We start from the raw sequence: 19,091 nt of genomic DNA, 5'->3' as shown, positions 1-19,091 counted from the left end.
TTCATTAAAGGAGTTGGTTGGCATCACCTTCTTTCTAGATTAAGATGTGTGGCCCAACTCTTTGATCCACCCTATTCTCTAATAACCTGCATTGTAATTGGCCACCAGTGGTAACCAGGTGTTAAGGAAAATTAGGTACATTTTGAGATCTTCAGTGATTAGGCCCATAAAAGAAACAGGAATGTATGCTCTGGATTCTACGGATGGAAAGAGATCAATAATGTGGAAGAGTCCAGAACTAGCACAGACTACTTACATTAGCCAAATGTATTTAGGGCTTTTTGTTGTTGCTGTTACAGTGCACTCATTACATGTTATATGCACTCTAAAGGAACTTATTCTTTTATTGACCATGTTGAAATGGCTTGGTTGGCTTAATCTCAGATATTTCAAACTACAAGAGTACTTTTACTGTGACTACACATTAATCATGAGAATAGACAGCTGTAACCTCTTCTTAAGTTAATTAGGGTATAATTGACAAGCAACAAGAATATACATTTTGGAATAATTGCACAATTTAATTTTTCATTTAAATCTTCTTGGAAATAAATATTTCCTGATATGATGGTAACATTTATGTCACAGTAATCTTGCTACCTTTAAATAACACAGCATTTTCATGGGTGACAAAATGAAAAAGAAAAAAGACAGGATTAATAAAGAGCAACTCATGGTTTCAAATTCTGCCTTTGTGGGATTTTACCTATATGCCTAGTAAAGGGATATTAAAAATAATAAGAGTTTTGGTTATTATTAAATTATTCCCAATTATCTTTGGAAATGTGGTGTCTGACCTTGGCTATGTATCTAAATTACTTAGATCTCTTGAATCACTAACTTCCTAATGCTACTTTAGGGTCGGAATGAATCAGAATCACTTGTATTTTTTTAAAATATAGATTGCTTGGCTCCACAAAGGAGATCCTGAATGGAACTTGGGATCGGCCTTTTTGCAAGTGATTCAGCTGACTTCAGGCATAGTAAGAGCAAAAAACATTTCTTTAGTTACTCTCCTGATCTTTAAGATGGACTTGTAATCAAATTTTGATTATTTTAGTCTCTATTTTTATCTCAAATATTTACTTAGGGATACCATCATGTATCTTTCTTAAATCTTAAGATAATGTATATTCTTTGGTTATTAGTTTGAATAACGAGTGCTACAAACTTGGAAGAAACTGAAAACATAATTTCAGTAACAAATAATTCTGAACACATGAAATATTCAAGATGCTAGGATTTTTGGAGAATAAAACAATTAAAATTTATTCAAAAATATTTTAAATATACAATAAATTGCCTAGGCAGTAGGCGGGAATCTGGAGATAAAAAAAAAAAATGAGGAAGCTACTAAGAAGCTTACACCCTGACAGAGGCAGAGAGGCATGCCTGTAACAGAAGAGTATTCATAAGAGGGATTGTTTCCTTCCACCAAGAGAATCTGATAAGGAGGGAGAATAGGCATGTCCACCCACCTTGTGAGGTGAATATAAACAAAGAGAGATTATTCAGTTCTACCTACAAGATTGAAAGAAAACTTTATTGGGGATGTGATCCTTAAATAGAATTTTCCAGGATGAAGAGGTATTCTTCAAGGAGTCAAAAGAAAACACACACACAAAACAGCAGATAGAGGAAACACTGTGAACTAAAAGACAGGGTTGTAAAAGCAGAATGCCAGGGAGCAAGCAGCAGCGTAGGTTTGTAGCTGTAGTGCAGCCCATGAAAGGGAGGGAGAGGCACTCCTTTGGACAGGAAGATAAAGGAAGGATGGATTAAATAAGGGAGGGACTTATGTGCCATGAAAATGAATTTAGAATTTCTATCGGAGGCAATGGCAATCTGTGGAATAGTTTCAAGTACAAAATAAAGTGATCAAATGCAGTTTAGAAAGAGCCTTCCAACAGTAAATTGTTAGGTAGAAAGAAAGAGCTGAAAATAGAGACAGGAAGACTAATCAGTTACAAGGCTGCTGCACCAGTCTAAGCTAGAAAGGTCCCAAGTAGTTGTGAGGATGGTGAGCAGGGAATAGATGAGAGAGATGCTACAGAAGCAAAATTTACAATAGTCACTGATATGATGAAGGAGACAGAAGAAATGCTTGAAGAATGACACAAGATTTCTGCCTGTGTCCATTAAACATCGAAAGTTCCTTATTTAAAAATAATTGTTTGGTTGATTTAAACTATTTTTCCAAGCCTACATGCCATAATTTCATGAATTATAGCTGAAAAGCACATTAGATCAATAAAATATTTTTACTGAGTCCAAGTCCCTCATTTGAGGAATATGGAAGCCCAGGGATCATAAAGTCAAGCTATTAAAAAACAAAAAGCTGTATATTTAGATTTGATTCAAAATAACAAGTAGCATTTGGTTTTCTTGGTGAATCTATTATCTTGGTATAATTTTTTAAAGAGTCTGGAATTTTGATATTATTTTAATTTATATATATATATATTAAGCCCTGAAATTAATCCTGCATACTCAGGTAAGTCAGAAGGGCTGTTTAGTAATCTGTGAAGTATCTTAATATCCTGAGTAGGGAGGGAATGCATGAATTCAGAAGAGCATTATTGTTTTACACTGATGAAATCTGAGGAATATAACATTCTTTTCACATTTGTTGAGTTGGCATTGAGTTCACTTCTTTTATGCTAAAATGCTAAATCCATTTTTAAATCTTCTGAGTTAGCTTAAGAGCAAAGAAAAAGTATTTATGGTCTATTCCAATTTCTATCATCTTTTAAACTTTGTGCTAAAATGCCTAACAAACAAACATTTAGAGAAAAAAGAAAGAAAGAAAGAAAGAAAGAAAGAAAGAAAGAAAGAAAGAAAGAAAGAAAGAAAGAAAGAAAGAAAGAGAGACACATGACAACAGTACGGTGATTGCCAGAGTAAGGGGGTGGGAGGAGGTGGATAAAGGTAAAGGGGTGTGGATAAATGGTGATGGAAGGAGACTTTGACTTGGGTTGATAAATATATAATACAATATAAAGGTGGTATATTGTAGAAGTGTATACTTGAAATCTATATACTTTTTATTAACCAATGTCATCCCCCATAAATTCAATTAAAAAAAAAAAAAAAGCAAAGTCAGTCCTGTCTTCTCCCAGCAACTATGGATGATTGTTACAGCACTATGGAGTTACTCCTATCTTTAATTAGATAGAACTAGTGGAATTTTGAGGATCTGAAAATATTGTTTTCATGACAAAAATAGTACTATCTTCACCTCCCTATTAAGGTCTTATTTCCATAAGTAGAGATACACTCCATTCAGTTCAGTCTTTGTTATTTGAGAAATGCATTAGTTTAGAAAAAAGAATATATTAAGCCTTATCATACATAGAAACATAGTTAGAACAAGCTGCATGTGAACCTTTTGAAAGAGATGACTATGTGTATGAGGACAAATTGAGATTATAGCGAAGGGGGTAACTGAGGCTAGGGATTGAGATGGAGTGGGGTCAGAGTTTAAGGGATTGGTAATTAAGAAGCAACTGGAATAATAGAAAATAAGAGTCTGAAATACAATGGAAACCTCAGCCAAATCTCAATTTTTGATAAAACTTTCTATTTTTTCAGATTCAGATCTGATCATGATAAGTTTTTCAGTTTAACTGAAAAGAAGTTGGATGGCTTGAACCCTGGATCTGCAGGTTCTGTTCCCAAAACTGTCATGCTTGCTTTCCCAAGCGAAAGTTAATTAACCACATTTGGCTTCTGTGTCATGTCTGTGAAACATTTTCCTTCTTCAAAAATATTAGGCCAGTTCATTAATTCACTCAAGATGTTTTTGAAGATCAGTAGGTCTTTGAAACAAATTGTCAAACACAGGAACACAGGGTTCTCTTTTGAAGATGGGGAATAAATAGACATGAAACCATTAACATTAATTATCTTCAATGGGTACAATTAGTTTATCGTAGGAAGGAAGTTGAGTGGCATTTTGGATCAAGTCAAGTGACTTTCCTTAATATTGTTAATATTTTTTTCTACTTTTAAGAACAATATATCTCTAATCCAAAGTTAAGAAAAGATAAAAGTTATAGACTTTAAAAAGGAACAAGTAGGAAGACTAAAAATTAGCATAATAGTTATGATTCCTATATGCACTAATTACTTTTTCAAACTTCCTTATATTTAAACATTTATTTGATAGACATAATACGACAACTTTTTTGTGCTCCTTTCACAAATCACTCTGAGTGCTTAAAGCTTCATGAATCAGTAATAGATAACATTTAAAGAAATAAGAGAATGTATATATAAATGCAGATGTGGTCTGAAGAATTTAAAAAGACCTAAGGAAAAATTATCAGCATTTCTATCTCATGAACTTAAGGACATAAACTAACTTTATTATTTAAAATGAGAAAAATGGGGAAATAAAGAAAATGTTGGTATTTTGAAAGAAAGAAAATAGGAATACAGACGTAAAAATAAGAATAAAATTTTAAAATAATTAAGGGCAACAAATAGAAAGTTAACATTTCTCAATCCATTTTTCTAATATATTCTATAAATACATTCCATAAATATATGTTTCATAGACAGTTCTTGCAATTTCAAGACAAACAACATGTGCTTCTGTGCCTCTTTACATCTATCTGTAGGTTGAATTTTTTCAAATGATGATCCACTTTCTGCAAGTATCCTCTCTTCTTCCCTTTGAGTCTCTGATCCATTATCACAACTCCTGCTGTCTCCTCCTTCCCCCAATTTCAGATGCAATTGATGGCTTCCTTCTTATCTTACTTAGAGCCTTTTGTGCTTCCACAGTAAGGCAATCTTCATTGTGCCTTGGTTCCGATTTTTCCACTAGTCAATAAGATAATGGGTAGCAGCACTATGACCAGTCATTTAAAAATATATATATATATATATATATATATATTATTGCTTTTTTACGGAGAGGAAGGGAGAGGGATAGAGAGCTAGAAACATCGATGAGAGAGAAACATCGACCAGCTGCCTCTTGCACACCCCCTACTGGGGATGTGCCCGCAACCAATGTACATGCCCTTGACCAGAATTGAACCTGGGACTCTTCAGTCCACAGACTGACACTCTATCCACTGAGCCAAACCAGTTTTGGCTGACCAGTCATTTTTATGTCAACCAACTTACTAAGGATAATAAATGGATTCAGGCTAAGATCAGGCTGGCTGACAGCTAGTGTTGCCTAGAAATAAACACATCAGCCATTTAGCTTCCTTTTCCTCAGATAATGGTGCTCTAACCACAATCAGATCTGCCTACTGGAAAAACCTCAAAATATACTGATGTTAGAAATGAGATGTTTCACCATCTACCATAAGATTATTATCCTATATAATAAAGCAGTAATATGCAAATTGACCATCACACCCTTACATAATGGCTGCCCCCATGTGGTTACAAGATGGCTACCACAAGATGGCTGGTAGGGGAGGGCAGTTGTGGGTGATCAGGCCAGCAGGGGAGGGCAGTTAGAGGTGACCAGGCAGGCAAGGGAGATTAGTTGGGGGCAATCAGGCTGGCAGGAGAGCAGTTAGGCTCAATCAGGCTGACAGGGGAGTGGTTAGGGGGTGATCAGGCTCGCAGGCAGAAGCGGTTAGGGGCAATCAGGCAGGCAAGCGGTTGGGAGCCAGCAGTCCCGGATTGTGAGAGGGATGTCCGAATGCCGGTTTAGGCCTGTCGGGCCTAAACGGGCAGTCAGACATCCCCTCAGGGGTCCCAGATTAGAGAGGGTGCAGGCTGGGCTGAGGGGCACCCCACCACCAGTGCATAAATTTTGTGTGCTGCACCTCTAGTCATAAGTATAAGAATCTAAAATGCCTACGTGATGAATGGTCCTCCTTCAATAAGGTAACTTTGAACAATGCATATAAGCATTCCTGTCCTAGTACTGTATTATTTTTCAGTGTTTACTGTTCACTTTAATTATGAGCCAAGGGCATAAACTAAAATACTGTATGATTTGTTTTAAGAAACTGTAAACAACATTCTCATTTACAAATGATGTTCCTTTACCTTTCCAATAAATTTTCCTCTGAGTTTGAATCTGTTGGAATGGTTTTCTAATTAAAAAAATTCCTTACTTGAGTGAAAGCAACACACTAGATAACTAGCAATGATCACCAATCAAACTATAAACTCAAGAGAAAGGAATTTTGATATTACAACTTTTATTTATTTTAATTTAAAGGAATTTATCATCTGAACCATATGGATAAAAAATTTTCTACTAAACTGAATTGTCTTTGTCAGAGATGTGGCTTGCTCTTATTTTGGCTTCCTGTAAATACAACCTAAGTATAAAGGAAACATAGACTTCTATCCTTTTGCATATATTGAAAAACTGTAAACACTTACAAGATTCAGGACCATGATGATTACAAAATTGATACAGACAGCAGCAGCAGATGTTGCAAATTGCCAGTGTTGTTTGATGAAATTCCATTTGAATGATGCAAACTGTTCCATGACAACCAGGCGATACACCACAACTGCAAACACTGCAGTGATCACCAAAGAAATCTACAACATGGAAGACCAGAAGGGACAACCAAATTTTGCCTTATTAACAAAACAAAAACAAAAGCAAAATCATAGATCCAATACACTGTCCCCAGACTAAAGAAATTTATTTTTCTAAAAATGTATATATAAATTTAATTTTTCATTTAAGGAACTAAGTTACTTGAGCATCAAAATAAGTAGCATAAGATTTAAGTTGTTGTAGTGTAATACAATTACCACACTAAAATACAAACTTTGTTTAAATTTTCACTATTACATGGAATATTTCATTTTTAAAAAAGATGACTAATTTATCAGGGCAACTCATATAATTTCCATTTTACCATTTTAGATGATCTCTGTTTTTCCCATAGAGTGTTTTACTTAACATGTTAAGTGCCCAGTCAGTTTTACTTAACAGTTAAGTGCCCACCGGTGACCAACACTATACTTTCTGTCCGGAAAACAAAACGGGCTGGGCAGTTAACCTGTTAAGGATATGTACAAACTCCCTCTGTGATCTGCTGTAATTTTTATTTTGTTTAATAGTGTGTATTGCCAAAGTATTGAACAGGATGTGGTTTCTCGCAGCATCTGGGTTACAAAATGGGTGGGCATCCTAGAACTTCCTTCTAACCCTGGAATCCCACAACATTCTGATATTAATGGTTATACTTTACCATGAAGAATATTCCTGATATAGAAACAAGAAGACGACTGACTTTGTCTGAAGAAGGCTGATGTGGCTCAGGTTTTCCACTAATGGGATTCACTCTCTCCATCTTGTAATACTTTGCTTCAAACTGGGGACGAAGTGTTTCCTATGAAAGAAACTTACAGTTACCTAAATATCAGAGTAAAAAATGTTGAAAACTCTGAGTTGAAAATTGCTGCATTTGGCCTACTTTTATAACAAGTCTTGGCAAAGAAGCATATTTTGAAAAATAAGATGCAAATTACTTTCCAAATAACCCTAAATTACATTTTAATTAGCCCAATTTTTCCAGTAATATACTGTAAGAAAATATAAAAGAAATGCTTTGAAAAAAATTACATGATCTCATCATTGATCTTTTTTTTCTTCATAAAATAAGAAATTTTGTTAGTTATAAAGCATCAAGGGAAAGTCTAATTGTGTTTAGCTGCTTCCATGTTAGATGTTAAGAGCAGTGAACACTTGTCTGCAATATTTGTATCCCAGTTTCCTTATCTTCGGTTTCCTAACATCTTACCTCTTCTTCTTCCCATTCAATAAGGTCCCAAGTATAGGTCAGTGTACTTCTTCTTCTTTTCCAAAACTCTAGGAAGACTGTGGCTACAAATAATAACATTATTATAATTATTTACCCAACTGCGTTATGTTCTTTCATTGGTGCTCTTCTTTGGATTGATGCATTTTCACCAAGTTATTGAATTATTAAATTTCATTAAACTCACAGTAAATTCATTCAAATGTATTTTTGTTTTCTCTCACCCTATTTTCCCTGTCTCTATATACTGCATTCCTAGAGAGGAAGTTTTTTTTTTAGTTTTTTTTTTAATTGGATTAAATAAGCAGAAACTTTTGTTAGCATGACCTATCAAAGTGATGCTATGTAAGGTCAATATTAATGAACAAATATTTATTGTTCTTTTTGACTTGTACATGCTTATTCAAAATTATCTAAAAGGACTAAATAAGCCTTCTCCAGGAATGACAATAAAGACCAGACACTTCTTCTCCAAGATTCTGAAGGGAGAGGCATAAGATGGGGGAGAGAGAGGAAAAGAGCAAGAATATCATGTCTCAGGCAATAGGGTGCTATGCATTAATCTGAGCTTGCAGTTTGGCCAAAGGTAGGTAGAATTGATATTGATAGCAGGTATGCCTTTGGTATTACCCATTACATTATTTCACTCTGGAAACAAAGACATTCTTGACTTCTTCCAGAAAAACAACAGTTCTTATGTTTCAGAACTCTTAAAGGTTATCCAATTAACTACAAACACTGGAATTCTCATTCTGGGATCAAAACAGATGGCACCTGATATAGATGGTTCTCCCAAGATCCAGACCATACATTATGCCATCCAGCAACTCTTACACGTGGTCTTCCTTTTGATCACTTTTTTCCCCATTTACTAATACTGCTATCATAACCTAATTTTTGCCTGAATGAAACTCCTAAGAAAGCATTACTCATTTTCATAATTCTTCAGTCTAATTTCAAGATGAACATACTTAGAATCTTAGGTCTGCCTACTGCAATGACTATTCTAGTTGTCCTTCAACAATCTTTTGATCCCACTGTCCAACAAGTAACCAACAGTGCCAATTTAACTCACAGTTGGATATGCACCCAAGCTAACCATACTTATGATAAACCAGATCAATGGCTTGGCCCTTATGCCTTTAAAGCTTACACAATCTAACTGGAAATAACACTGAATTTCAAGTCCTTCTTTATTCTCAATCCTTTGTGGTAGGTAAGTGTGTGTTATTTACAGTAAATACAGTGAGAAAAGTTAGAGCCTACCCTCAAGTACGAAGTTCTTGGTCCATCTAAATATACTCAAATTCTAAAAACAAATAAAATAAAACATTACACTGCCCTAAGTCATCAGCAAGATTTGTCCCACTTGCTCACATTTTGCTCCTGGATTAAATAGTAGGTTCTAATAAATAAGTTAGAGATTCTAGTTATAATATGGAGGGTTAAAAGTTTTAAGGCTTCAATTCAGTCATTTTATTCTCCCAGAAGAGTATCATGAATGTAACCCCATTATTGATAGAAGAGAATGAGAGAAGGTGTTGAACTGGTAGTTCATTAAGGATTGACTAATGGGTTTGGAAATTTCAAGGAGAAAAGAAAATCTGTCAAAGACTCATTAGTGAGCGACTTAAAAATATGTCAATAAACCATGAAAGTGGCAAGAAAACATATTCATTTTATTATAATTGCTGGTGACAAGTTTTGTATGCACAGTTAACTCTGGGATGATGGCTGGACAAAGTGTTCTCTGAAGCAAGTGGCAGGTTGAAAGAATACAGGAGCATTAAGACAGATATTTCAACAGGATTTAGCAGGGGAGAGATTGTGGGGAGGGTGGAAGAGCTGGAGAAGTGAAGCAAGATTTAATTTATATAGTTTTAACATCACAGAGCTTTAAAAATATCCAAATGCCCATAGTACATCTTGGAGAGCAATTAAATCAGAATTTCAGGACAAAACCCAGCACCGGTTTATTTTTAAAGCTCCCAAAGATTCCCAATGTTCAGCCAATGTTGATAACTACCTTCTAGAGGAAAAGCAGTCATGCTCATGAAAGAGGTGAAATGGAAACAGTCATGGTTACTGAGGCAGTAGACATTAACACTAACATTGTTTAAGATCAAGCTGTAAGAAATAATAGCTGTTGTTCTGTTTTGAATTTGAACTATTTATAAAGTATTTTAACACTCATTTTAGATATATTATTTCTAATATCTACCACAGTCATTCTCAAAAACCAACAAAAATATAAATAGCAACATGTAACAAGTAAATATGAAATGTGCCATAAAATGGCTATTATCCTTGTTTTTTAAGATAAAAAATTTGGGGTTTTGAGAGGTTAGGAGACTTGCTAACGTCACACAGCTGATTGGAACCTAAATCATTTGAACTAAAATATTCATGCCCTTTGTATCATACTACAGTGCCTTCCTGGATGTTCATGGGTAGAGGTGAGATTGGAGATGCTAATAGGTAGAATGAGGATTTGAGAGCAAGCTGTGAAAGTCTTTAAGAAATAAGTATCCTGAGATTGGCAGATGTAAAATGTAGAGTAGTAGAAATGGAAGCACATGGGGTTCAAAAGATAGAACCATAATATATTATAGTAGTAGGGCAAATAACAATGGCTCAGAATGAGCATGATTATAGAGACTGTGGGATGGTGAAGAGGAAAGGAAACATATTAAACTTACTTAATATTATTTAAAAATAAAGTATATAAAGTGAAATTTATTTCACTTACAAAGAATGAAGAGTCAATACAGATATAGATGTAGATATACAGATATAAAGCAATAGAAATACATATATAATATGTAGATATATATACGTGTGTGTATATATATATATATGTATATATATAATGTATAATAATAAAAGTGTAATATGCAAATTGACCAAATGGCCATCCGGATATCCTCCCGGATGACCTTCTGGACAAAGCTGGGGCTGTAGCTATGGGATTGAGGCAGCCCCCACAGCTGCAAGGGAGGGATTGAGGCAGCCACCAAAGCTGCGAAGACCTACTCTTGCATAAATTTCATGTATTGGGCTTCTATTATAATATGAAACTTAATATGGGCTTCTAGATAACATATGATATGTTATCTATCTATCTATCTATCTATCTATATAAAAAGCCAGTGACTGTAATGACATAACAGTCACTATGATGCCCACTGTGGCCAGCAAACTGGCCTGATCAGGTACATATGTCTCCTTTTTTCCCCATTGACTCAAGAGCTCTCTACGTGGTTAGCTGAAGTGGATCCCTGAAAAGCATTGCAGCTTTAGTTATTCCTCTGCTCAAACCTGCTCTTTTCCCATTCTTCCCAGCTACTGTTCTCAAAAGTAACCTTTAATAAGTACTGCCCACTACCAGACTCTCCCACCCTAATCAAGGATGGAGCCAGCTGGCCAAATGCCCTACCCTCTTCCCCACCATGATAGGCCTTCATCCCCTCCCCCTAGCTGGCCCTACCCCTGATTGGCCCCTATCCCAATAAGAGGCGGGGCCAGCTAACCAACCTCCCACAGCCTCTCATCCTAGCTGGCCCAGCCCCCTATGGGCCTCCACTAATGTGATTGGCCTGAAGCCCCTCCTCCCTGGTCGCCCCCCATCCCAATAGAGGGTGGGGCTGGCTGGCCAACCACTCATGGCCCCTTCCCATGGCCAGCCCCACCCCTAATCGGCCCCCCAACCTCAATTAGGGTCTAACAGCCAATCACCAGCCATCTCTTCCCCCTGACAGGCTCAGCCCAGATCTGCCCTGATTAGGGACAGACTGACTGAACCCAACCCATGCACAAATTCATGCACTGGTCCTCTAGTAATATAATCTATACTAATAAAAGGGTAATATGCTAATTCGATCAAGAGACCTTCCAGGAGACCTGACAAAGCCATTGTGGCAGGTCCAGGGCAGAGACAGTTAGGAACGACAAGGCCAAGAGGAGAGGGCAGTTGGGAGTTGGGGCGAGCAGGCCAGCATGAGGGCAGTTGGGGTGAGCAGGCTGGCAAAGGGGCAGTTGGGGGTAGCAAGCCAGCAGGCAGAGTCATTAGGGGTGATCAGGCAGGCAGGCAGGTGAGAGGTTAGGAGCCCGTGGTGTCGGGTTTTGAGAGGGATGTCCTACTGCCACAGGGCTAAACTGGCAATTGGACATCCTCAGAGGGGTTCCAGATTGGAGAGGGTGCAGGCCAGGCTGAGGGACAGACCCTCGCTTATGCATAAATTTCATGCACCGGGCCACTAGTATAATATATCTAATTAATATCATATCATATCATATCATATCATATCATATCTACACTAATAAAAGAGAAACATGCAAATTAAGCATCATTCTGCTATGCTCATCAGCCAATCAGGAGGGAATATGCAAATTAGAAGGAGAAAGATTGCAGCTGTCCAGCTGCTTCAGGCATGGAGTGGCTGGGCAGGGCAGGATGCCTGCTATGAGAGGGAGAGTGGGGGAGGGAGTGAAGGAATCTACAGGAGTGGCACTCTGGCCACAGCGAAGACAAAGACTCTGGCTGGGGTGAAGGCCTGGGTCCCAGATGCCAAAGGAAAACCGGTGCTGGAAGCCAAGGGAAGCAAGGCCTATTACAAGAATCTCTTCGTGCAATGGGCCTCTAGTAATATAATACATAGATAGACTAGATACATCATAGTTATACACAATACGAAAAAGAATATACCAAAGTGTTAATACTATGATAATTACCTGTGGATTATAGAACACTTTGTACAAAGTATACATTGTCCCTGGAATATCCACTGCTTGTGTTTTTCTTACCATTCTATGTGGAAAGTTTAGTAACTGTTTCCATTGGTCCCATGAAACTGGACTGAGGGTGGCGTTGGAGGATAAGAGGCCTCAGTGGAGAAAGACAGTTTGTTATCAGGGGAAAGCCAAGTTTCACATGAGTCATGGAGGTAGAAGGAATATTGTGAAAAGGTTAAAGATGTCACTTCTGTTCCTTAGTAACCATACATTGTATTTATTTTTTTCATTCCTGCCTTTCTATGACAAACTTTTTTCAACATAAAGAAAAAAAAATTCAAAGATGCACATGCTTCATCCATCCAGTCCTTGTACATCCGTTTCCTTATGTCTATTCCCAGAGGCTTTCCTTTGTGATTAAAGTCAGTGGCATAGAGGAACAGAATCATATGGTCACGCATGTAAAAGAGGTTAGATTCCATATGCTGTTTGCTCCAAGTTGTTTATTTAAATCTACAGAAAAAAGGCCCAGAGTGGTTGACATTTATCACTAACTTTGTCCAGAAATCTGCAACACTTCATTACACTTGTTCCCATACCTGCTTTTTCTTACACTGGAAGGTTAAGTTTCCCAAAGTGCCTTTTTCCCCTCTAGCATTTTGAGTTGTTGGCACATGGAAAATGCTCAATGAATGCCAGTTAAATCGAACTGATTGATTAAATGGAATCCAATTAGTGTGACTGCAACTCCTGGTCAAGTGTTCTTCCCATTAGTCCAGAGCTTTTCAAATTACGCCCCCGTAGAATTTCACTGAAGCTATACAAAGGGGCCCTCACCAGAGAAGCCCCACATTTATGTGTTACATATATTGATGAAGTTCAATTTTACTTGGAAAAACAACGATTAATTTAAATGCTTGAAAATTATTTCCCATACTTAGGCATGGGGTGGGGTGGGGGGGTATCTTGGAGGGATGGTGCAGGGGAAAGAGGTCAATTCCAAACACAAATGAATTTACATATGTTTGAATATGGAGAACAAAAAGGAATTCCAGGTATTGTTTTCACCAGAAGAGATAAAGATTTGAAGTCTTCCCAAAACAAGGCCCAGCTGAATCAATAGTTTCTCAGAGCAACAGCTCTGAGACTGCCAATTTGGATAAAACCCAGACACTACTAAAGACTCACCTCCACTTCCCAGATTAATTTTCAGCAACATCCTCAAGCATACTTCTGCTTTCCAAAACACATGGTATTGCAACATCACCATACATGAGGTAAAAATAGAAATCTCACTAAACAGGTTCGACAATTAGCAGAGGGGCTGTGAAACCGGAACATTTTAAATTGTCATGCCTGAGGAATGTTACTGTTGATTTTTCTTTTTTTTTGTTAATATCTTACCAGTGTGAAATTAATAGAATTCTGTAAATGAATATAGCATAAGCTAGTCAATATAAGGAGCCTCTAAATATTTGTGAGGCAGCAGGTTTTGAATATTTTAGCTGAACTGTAGTTGACTGTCACACATGTCTGGTTAAATTTCCTCTTTGTCTAAGAATATGGAATTTCTCTCTCTAACTTTACTTCTGATTTCCTTCCCATCCTTCTTCCTCTCCAACATTAAATATGAAACAAATAACTCGCTTCTAAGATCATGGTATCACCAGCATTTGAACCTTAAACACCAAAACACTTTACCAATTCCTAAAATCAGACTTAAAATTTTTCCTCCCTAATAAAATTCATTAAAAAATAATAAGCTACATGTAAACAGCATCATGCTGTATTAAAACAATGAGAATTTGCACCACAGTCTTGATCCGAGGAGACTCAAGTTTTATATAAAGGATCCCACTAAAGCTAACTTTTCCAGGTGTAACCATGCAGAAATTTCATTTCCTCAATATGATCTTTTCTCCTTTCTTTCATTTTGATTTTAACTGGCCATATCCAGCATCCTAACTCACTTGCATCCTCCATCCTTGTATGTCCACTCCATTAATCATTAAGCCTTCAGTACAACAAGATTCTGGTCAATATCAAATAATCTTTAGAATAAAGCCTTGGTCTGTTGACCCCAGTGACAGAATTTCCTTCAAACTAGAGATAACATCTAGGCTTCAATTATGTTTCACCTAGGAAATCAGCCAAATCATATGAAGCTATCCCATGGCTGACATCAGGACTACTGATCAACTATCCCTACCCTAGCATGATCAATTGGTAGAAACCACTACCCTATGGCAGGTCACTGCTTTAATGTACTTATTCAAAGCAAAGGATTTACATCCCAGTCATTCTTTTGAAAGGTTTTCCAGATTCAGCACAAAAAAATATTTTTCTGTAGTTATAAACACATGCTTGCATTATTCTCTACAAAGTGTTTAGGGCCATCTAGTCCTTTAAATGGATGTGAAAGCCACTTGTCATTGTTATTTGCTGTCAGTAAACTTGATTTCAAAATCTTCAGGTCATAAAAAAGTTTTCTTTTTCTTCTGCCCCAGATTTTGAACCAAGGAACAAATCCAGAATTTTCAGAGTGGAGAGACCTAGATAGGTCTTTTCCCCCCTCATTTTCAACAACTCAAAATGCTAGAGAAAAAAAAAAAGGCACTTTTATTTCATTCACCCTCCCCTCACTCCAGGTCATGGCACAGTGTAGGAAACAAAATAGCAAATCAACTCTGTGCATTGTTGCTGCTGAGGTTGTTGTTTAACTATTATAACTTTCTAATCAGAAAGAAACAAATTAGAGATGCTAGAATTTTCTAATTATCTGACTTAATATTTTTAGAAAGCATTAATAAATTACTTGGATTTTTTTCCTAACGGTGGCAAAATAAGTTATAATATTATCAATCTGCTAGTTTTTGCCATCTTTATATTATATTTATGCCTGGTTGTATCTTTAACTTAAACCCATATAAAATTGATTACATAATTTATAAATTGGTCAACCATAATCTAAAGAGGTTATACTCTGTAACTAACTTAGGGTTCTAGAATAAGGAAACATGTACTCCATTATCCAGGAATGAATCAGTCATGTGCAATTCCCACACAACACAATATCTTGTCTGTGCTAAAGAGAGCAATATTATCTGCTGCTACTTGGGTACTAGGAATAAAAGGCTTCACTTCAGAACTCATCTGTGGAGGAAACCCAGAACTCTCCATCTTGGCAAGATGTCCCTGTACCCATATCCCACACACGCCTTTATGTCCTGTCTAACTCACACTTGGACCCAACAGTATTAAATTACTGTGCTCTTCAACTGTACTCATATCAGTTACCTCAAAAAGACCAAAAATTTCATATCATCTCTTACCCCTCAGATTTTAATCCTCTAATTCTAGAGAAATGGGGTTTGCCTCTGTGAACATCCCCACTCCTTCCAACACTTTGAGATACTTTTACTATGTCCTCTTTTACTCAGTTATCAATAGCAAAGTCTTTTATGTTCCCTCACCTTCTTGCTCTAACTGAAACCTGAGATGCTCCTGAAACTCCACTTTCCATGTGGCAATCTTAGCTGGTGGCTATTTACCGCCCACACTAATAGGTACTGAAGATGAGGTAGTGAATTTCTGGTTCCTCATTGTTACTTCAAGATAATTTTTCTCTCTCCTCCTTCAAGATTCACAGATTTGAGTGGGAGAATGGGCTGGCATGGGAGAGGGCAGTTGGGGGTGATTAGGCTGGCAGGGGAGGGCAGTTTGGGGTGGGTGATCAAGTCAGCAAGGGAGCAGTTAGGCCCCAATCAGGCCAGCAGGGATCAGGCCTAAACTGGCAATCAGACATCCCCTAAGGCAGGAGTCTTCAAACTACAGCCCGCAGGCCACATGCAGCCCCCAGGGGAGTCTGATCCTGCCCGCCAGGTTTTTTGGGCAGTGAGCGCAGCCAAGGTGTTACAGTAGGAATTAGTAGTTCATATAGTCCGGCCCTCCAGCTCTCTGAGGGACCGTGATCTGGCCCCCACTTTAAAAAGTTTGAGGACCCCTGCTAAGAGGTCCCAGATTGGAGAGGGTGCAGGCTGGGCTGAGGGACACCAGCACAGTGCATGAATTTTGTGTACCAGACCTCTAGTTAATAATAATAAAACAATAGAATTTATTCTAAAATTTGATAAATATTAAACATAAAATCTAAGATTTCATTATAAAAATATCTCTTAAGGATATCATGTTTGTTTTTCAATTAATTCAGGTATCTTTGGATACCTTTTAGTTCTTATTCCAATTAGATGGGTTTCAGCATCAACTCTATTTTAGTTTATTATATTTATAAAGACATTTACCAAGAAAACACATTGACATAAATGTGTTGATAGGAATGCAATAGGTTTTACTATAATTATGTCATTCACTTCCTTGAACCATGGCTGAATTAAAGTTTCTATGTGATTTAGAAGATTTATAAGATTTCTTTAGCTCCCCATTTGCACACACACTATATGACAACTTCTACTTAATAAAGGCATATATCTAGAAAGCTTTTAATGGTCAAAATGGAGGGGTTTTTTTGTGTGTTTTTTTTTTAATATTTTATTGATTTTTTACAGAGAGGAAGAGAGAGGGATAGAGAGTTAGAAACATCGAAGAGAGAGAATCATCAATCAGCTGCCCCTTGCACACCACCTACTGGGGATGTGCTCACAACCAAGGTACATGCCCTTGACTGGAATCGAACCCGGGACCTTTCAGTCCACAGGCCAACACTTTATCCACTGAGCCAAACTGGTTTTGGCCAAAATGGAGTTTTTAACTTTTTCATAAAGTTAGTCAAATGAAGAAGACCGTATCATAACACCATGCAACTTAATAGGAAAAATATAAGCTTGTTTGTTGAACAACTATTAGGTGAGAATGACCCCTCTATTTCTCTTCACACGGAATACTGAAACAACTATTATCATCCCTAAATAAATTCTCTAGTCATCAATGTCCATTGTATTTATAATGAATATCATAAAATATATAACCATTGTTAATTATTTTTTATTAATCAAATAATATGTCTTTGTTACTTAGTATCCATGCTTCTATATAGATAAGAAAATACAAATTTAGTTTATATTCTGTTTCAAACTCATCACATGCTATTAATGAATTGGATCTATGGAAACAGATTCCCTGTGTGTGACATCAGCATCGCCCATACTATGAGATAGGATTTAAAAAAAATAAAAATAAATACCATCTTAAATCTAGAACAATGTTTTGATTTTGAGACATGATCTATTTTCAGACCTGTTAGTAACAATATGTGTTTCGTGTTCTGGAAAGTCCACTTGTGAGCGGTTCCACCATTTCAGACAAAGAGAAGGTGTTTCTTCTTCCAATATGTATTGTGAAACTTAATTAATGGGTGTGAAGCAGTTGAGGAGTGCCAGATAGAAAGCACCACAGTAGGTAATGACAAAAGAAAATATGTAAGCATTACACTACATGTCATCTCAGCTGCTTGAGTTAATCTGTCGAAACAAGATCCAATATGAAAATAGTTTTCCTAGAACATGGTATGTACCTGGAAATGTATCGAAGTGAGACTTGTTTGCTAAGGAAATCCTTTTTAACTTCAAATCAGGTGATTTCAAAAAGGTTTCTGATCACAACTAAATGAGCAAAGTCATAACTAAGGCATTAAATTTACCCATAGTTTGCATTTTTAACTTTCTTTCAGTATGCTCATTACAGGAGGGTGCATGGGGTCTATCTCTAGGGTCAGTTCTAATCACTTGGTTATGATTGTCAGGAGGGCAATGATAAAAAGGATTCTGAGGCCATAGGGCAGTGAAAGCAGAGAACTTTAGCAAAATTGCCATGTAATTTCTATGTTCAGTATAGGCCATCATTAATGGTCAAGACAAAAAATGGTAATGATATTCATATATGTACCTAGGAAAAAGCCTAAGGGGGTGGCACACCCAATCCTGCCACGTCACGTTTGGTTCTTTAAGTTCGGACATAAAATATGTCTTCAGTTGAATTTTTTTTCCTAGTAACTGACTGATCTGAAAAGAACCAATTGAATTCTATTAAGCCATTGCTTAGTAACCAGCTGTTTGATTAAATTTAACTTGCTTTTATTCATACAGTGCAGTTACAGCTTAAATATCCTTTGAGTGAACATTTTTTTAGGGGTTGGCTTAATTTATAATCAAACTCTAAAAGGGCCTTTGGGCTTCAGAAAATTGGAAACTATAGAATTACCTTGTTCTTTCCTGGGGCCAATTAACTGGGCAGATTCTTTGCATTCAACCCTTAGCTCCTGGACCTTAGCTAAAGTTTCATTTTCTCTCTCAGCAACTGGAAACCTATCTCCTTGCACAACAGAAACTAAGCATGAACCTCAGGCATACTGAGTTGAACAGTTCTTGGCGCCAGCCCCCAAATATTGATGTGCAGAATATCCCAGAAAGCGCAGTTTCACTCTTCTCCCTTTCATAAGCCTTGAAAGGAAGTGAAGGAAGTGTGCCAGGTTGTTATTCAACTCTCGTATTTAATCAAGCATTACCTGGGCACTTCTGAAACTCTCCAGCTTCTGAATTGAGAGTAAAAGCAGAGAGAACACAGGGTGGAAACCACTTAACCGAG

The 19,091-nt window shown here is 37.0% G+C and overlaps 1 protein-coding gene and 1 long non-coding RNA gene across 3 annotated transcripts in view; one reads left to right on the top strand and one right to left on the bottom strand.

Moving 5' to 3' along the window:
* LOC311627276 overlaps positions 1-19,091 on the top strand; it is a 570,423-nt gene that overhangs the window by 258,537 nt on the left and 292,795 nt on the right. The window lies entirely within an intron of this gene.
* The window catches only part of ANO3 (anoctamin 3), a 189,120-nt gene that overhangs the window by 30,992 nt on the left and 139,037 nt on the right, over positions 1-19,091 (bottom strand). For both annotated transcript variants that reach the window (XM_084893600.1, XM_084893601.1), the window contains 3 exons: positions 7,743-7,825; positions 7,191-7,331; positions 6,364-6,528 (listed from right to left, as the gene is read on the bottom strand). In XM_084893600.1, the coding sequence (XP_084749726.1) occupies positions 6,364-6,528; positions 7,191-7,331; positions 7,743-7,825 (389 nt within the window). The remainder of the gene's footprint in view (positions 1-6,363; positions 6,529-7,190; positions 7,332-7,742; positions 7,826-19,091) is intronic.

Source organism: Pipistrellus hanaki, assembly GCF_964339955.1.
Source record: "Pipistrellus hanaki genome assembly, chromosome: 9".
Lineage (NCBI taxonomy): Eukaryota > Metazoa > Chordata > Mammalia > Chiroptera > Vespertilionidae > Pipistrellus > Pipistrellus hanaki.
This window is presented reverse-complemented; position numbering and strand designations above follow the sequence as displayed.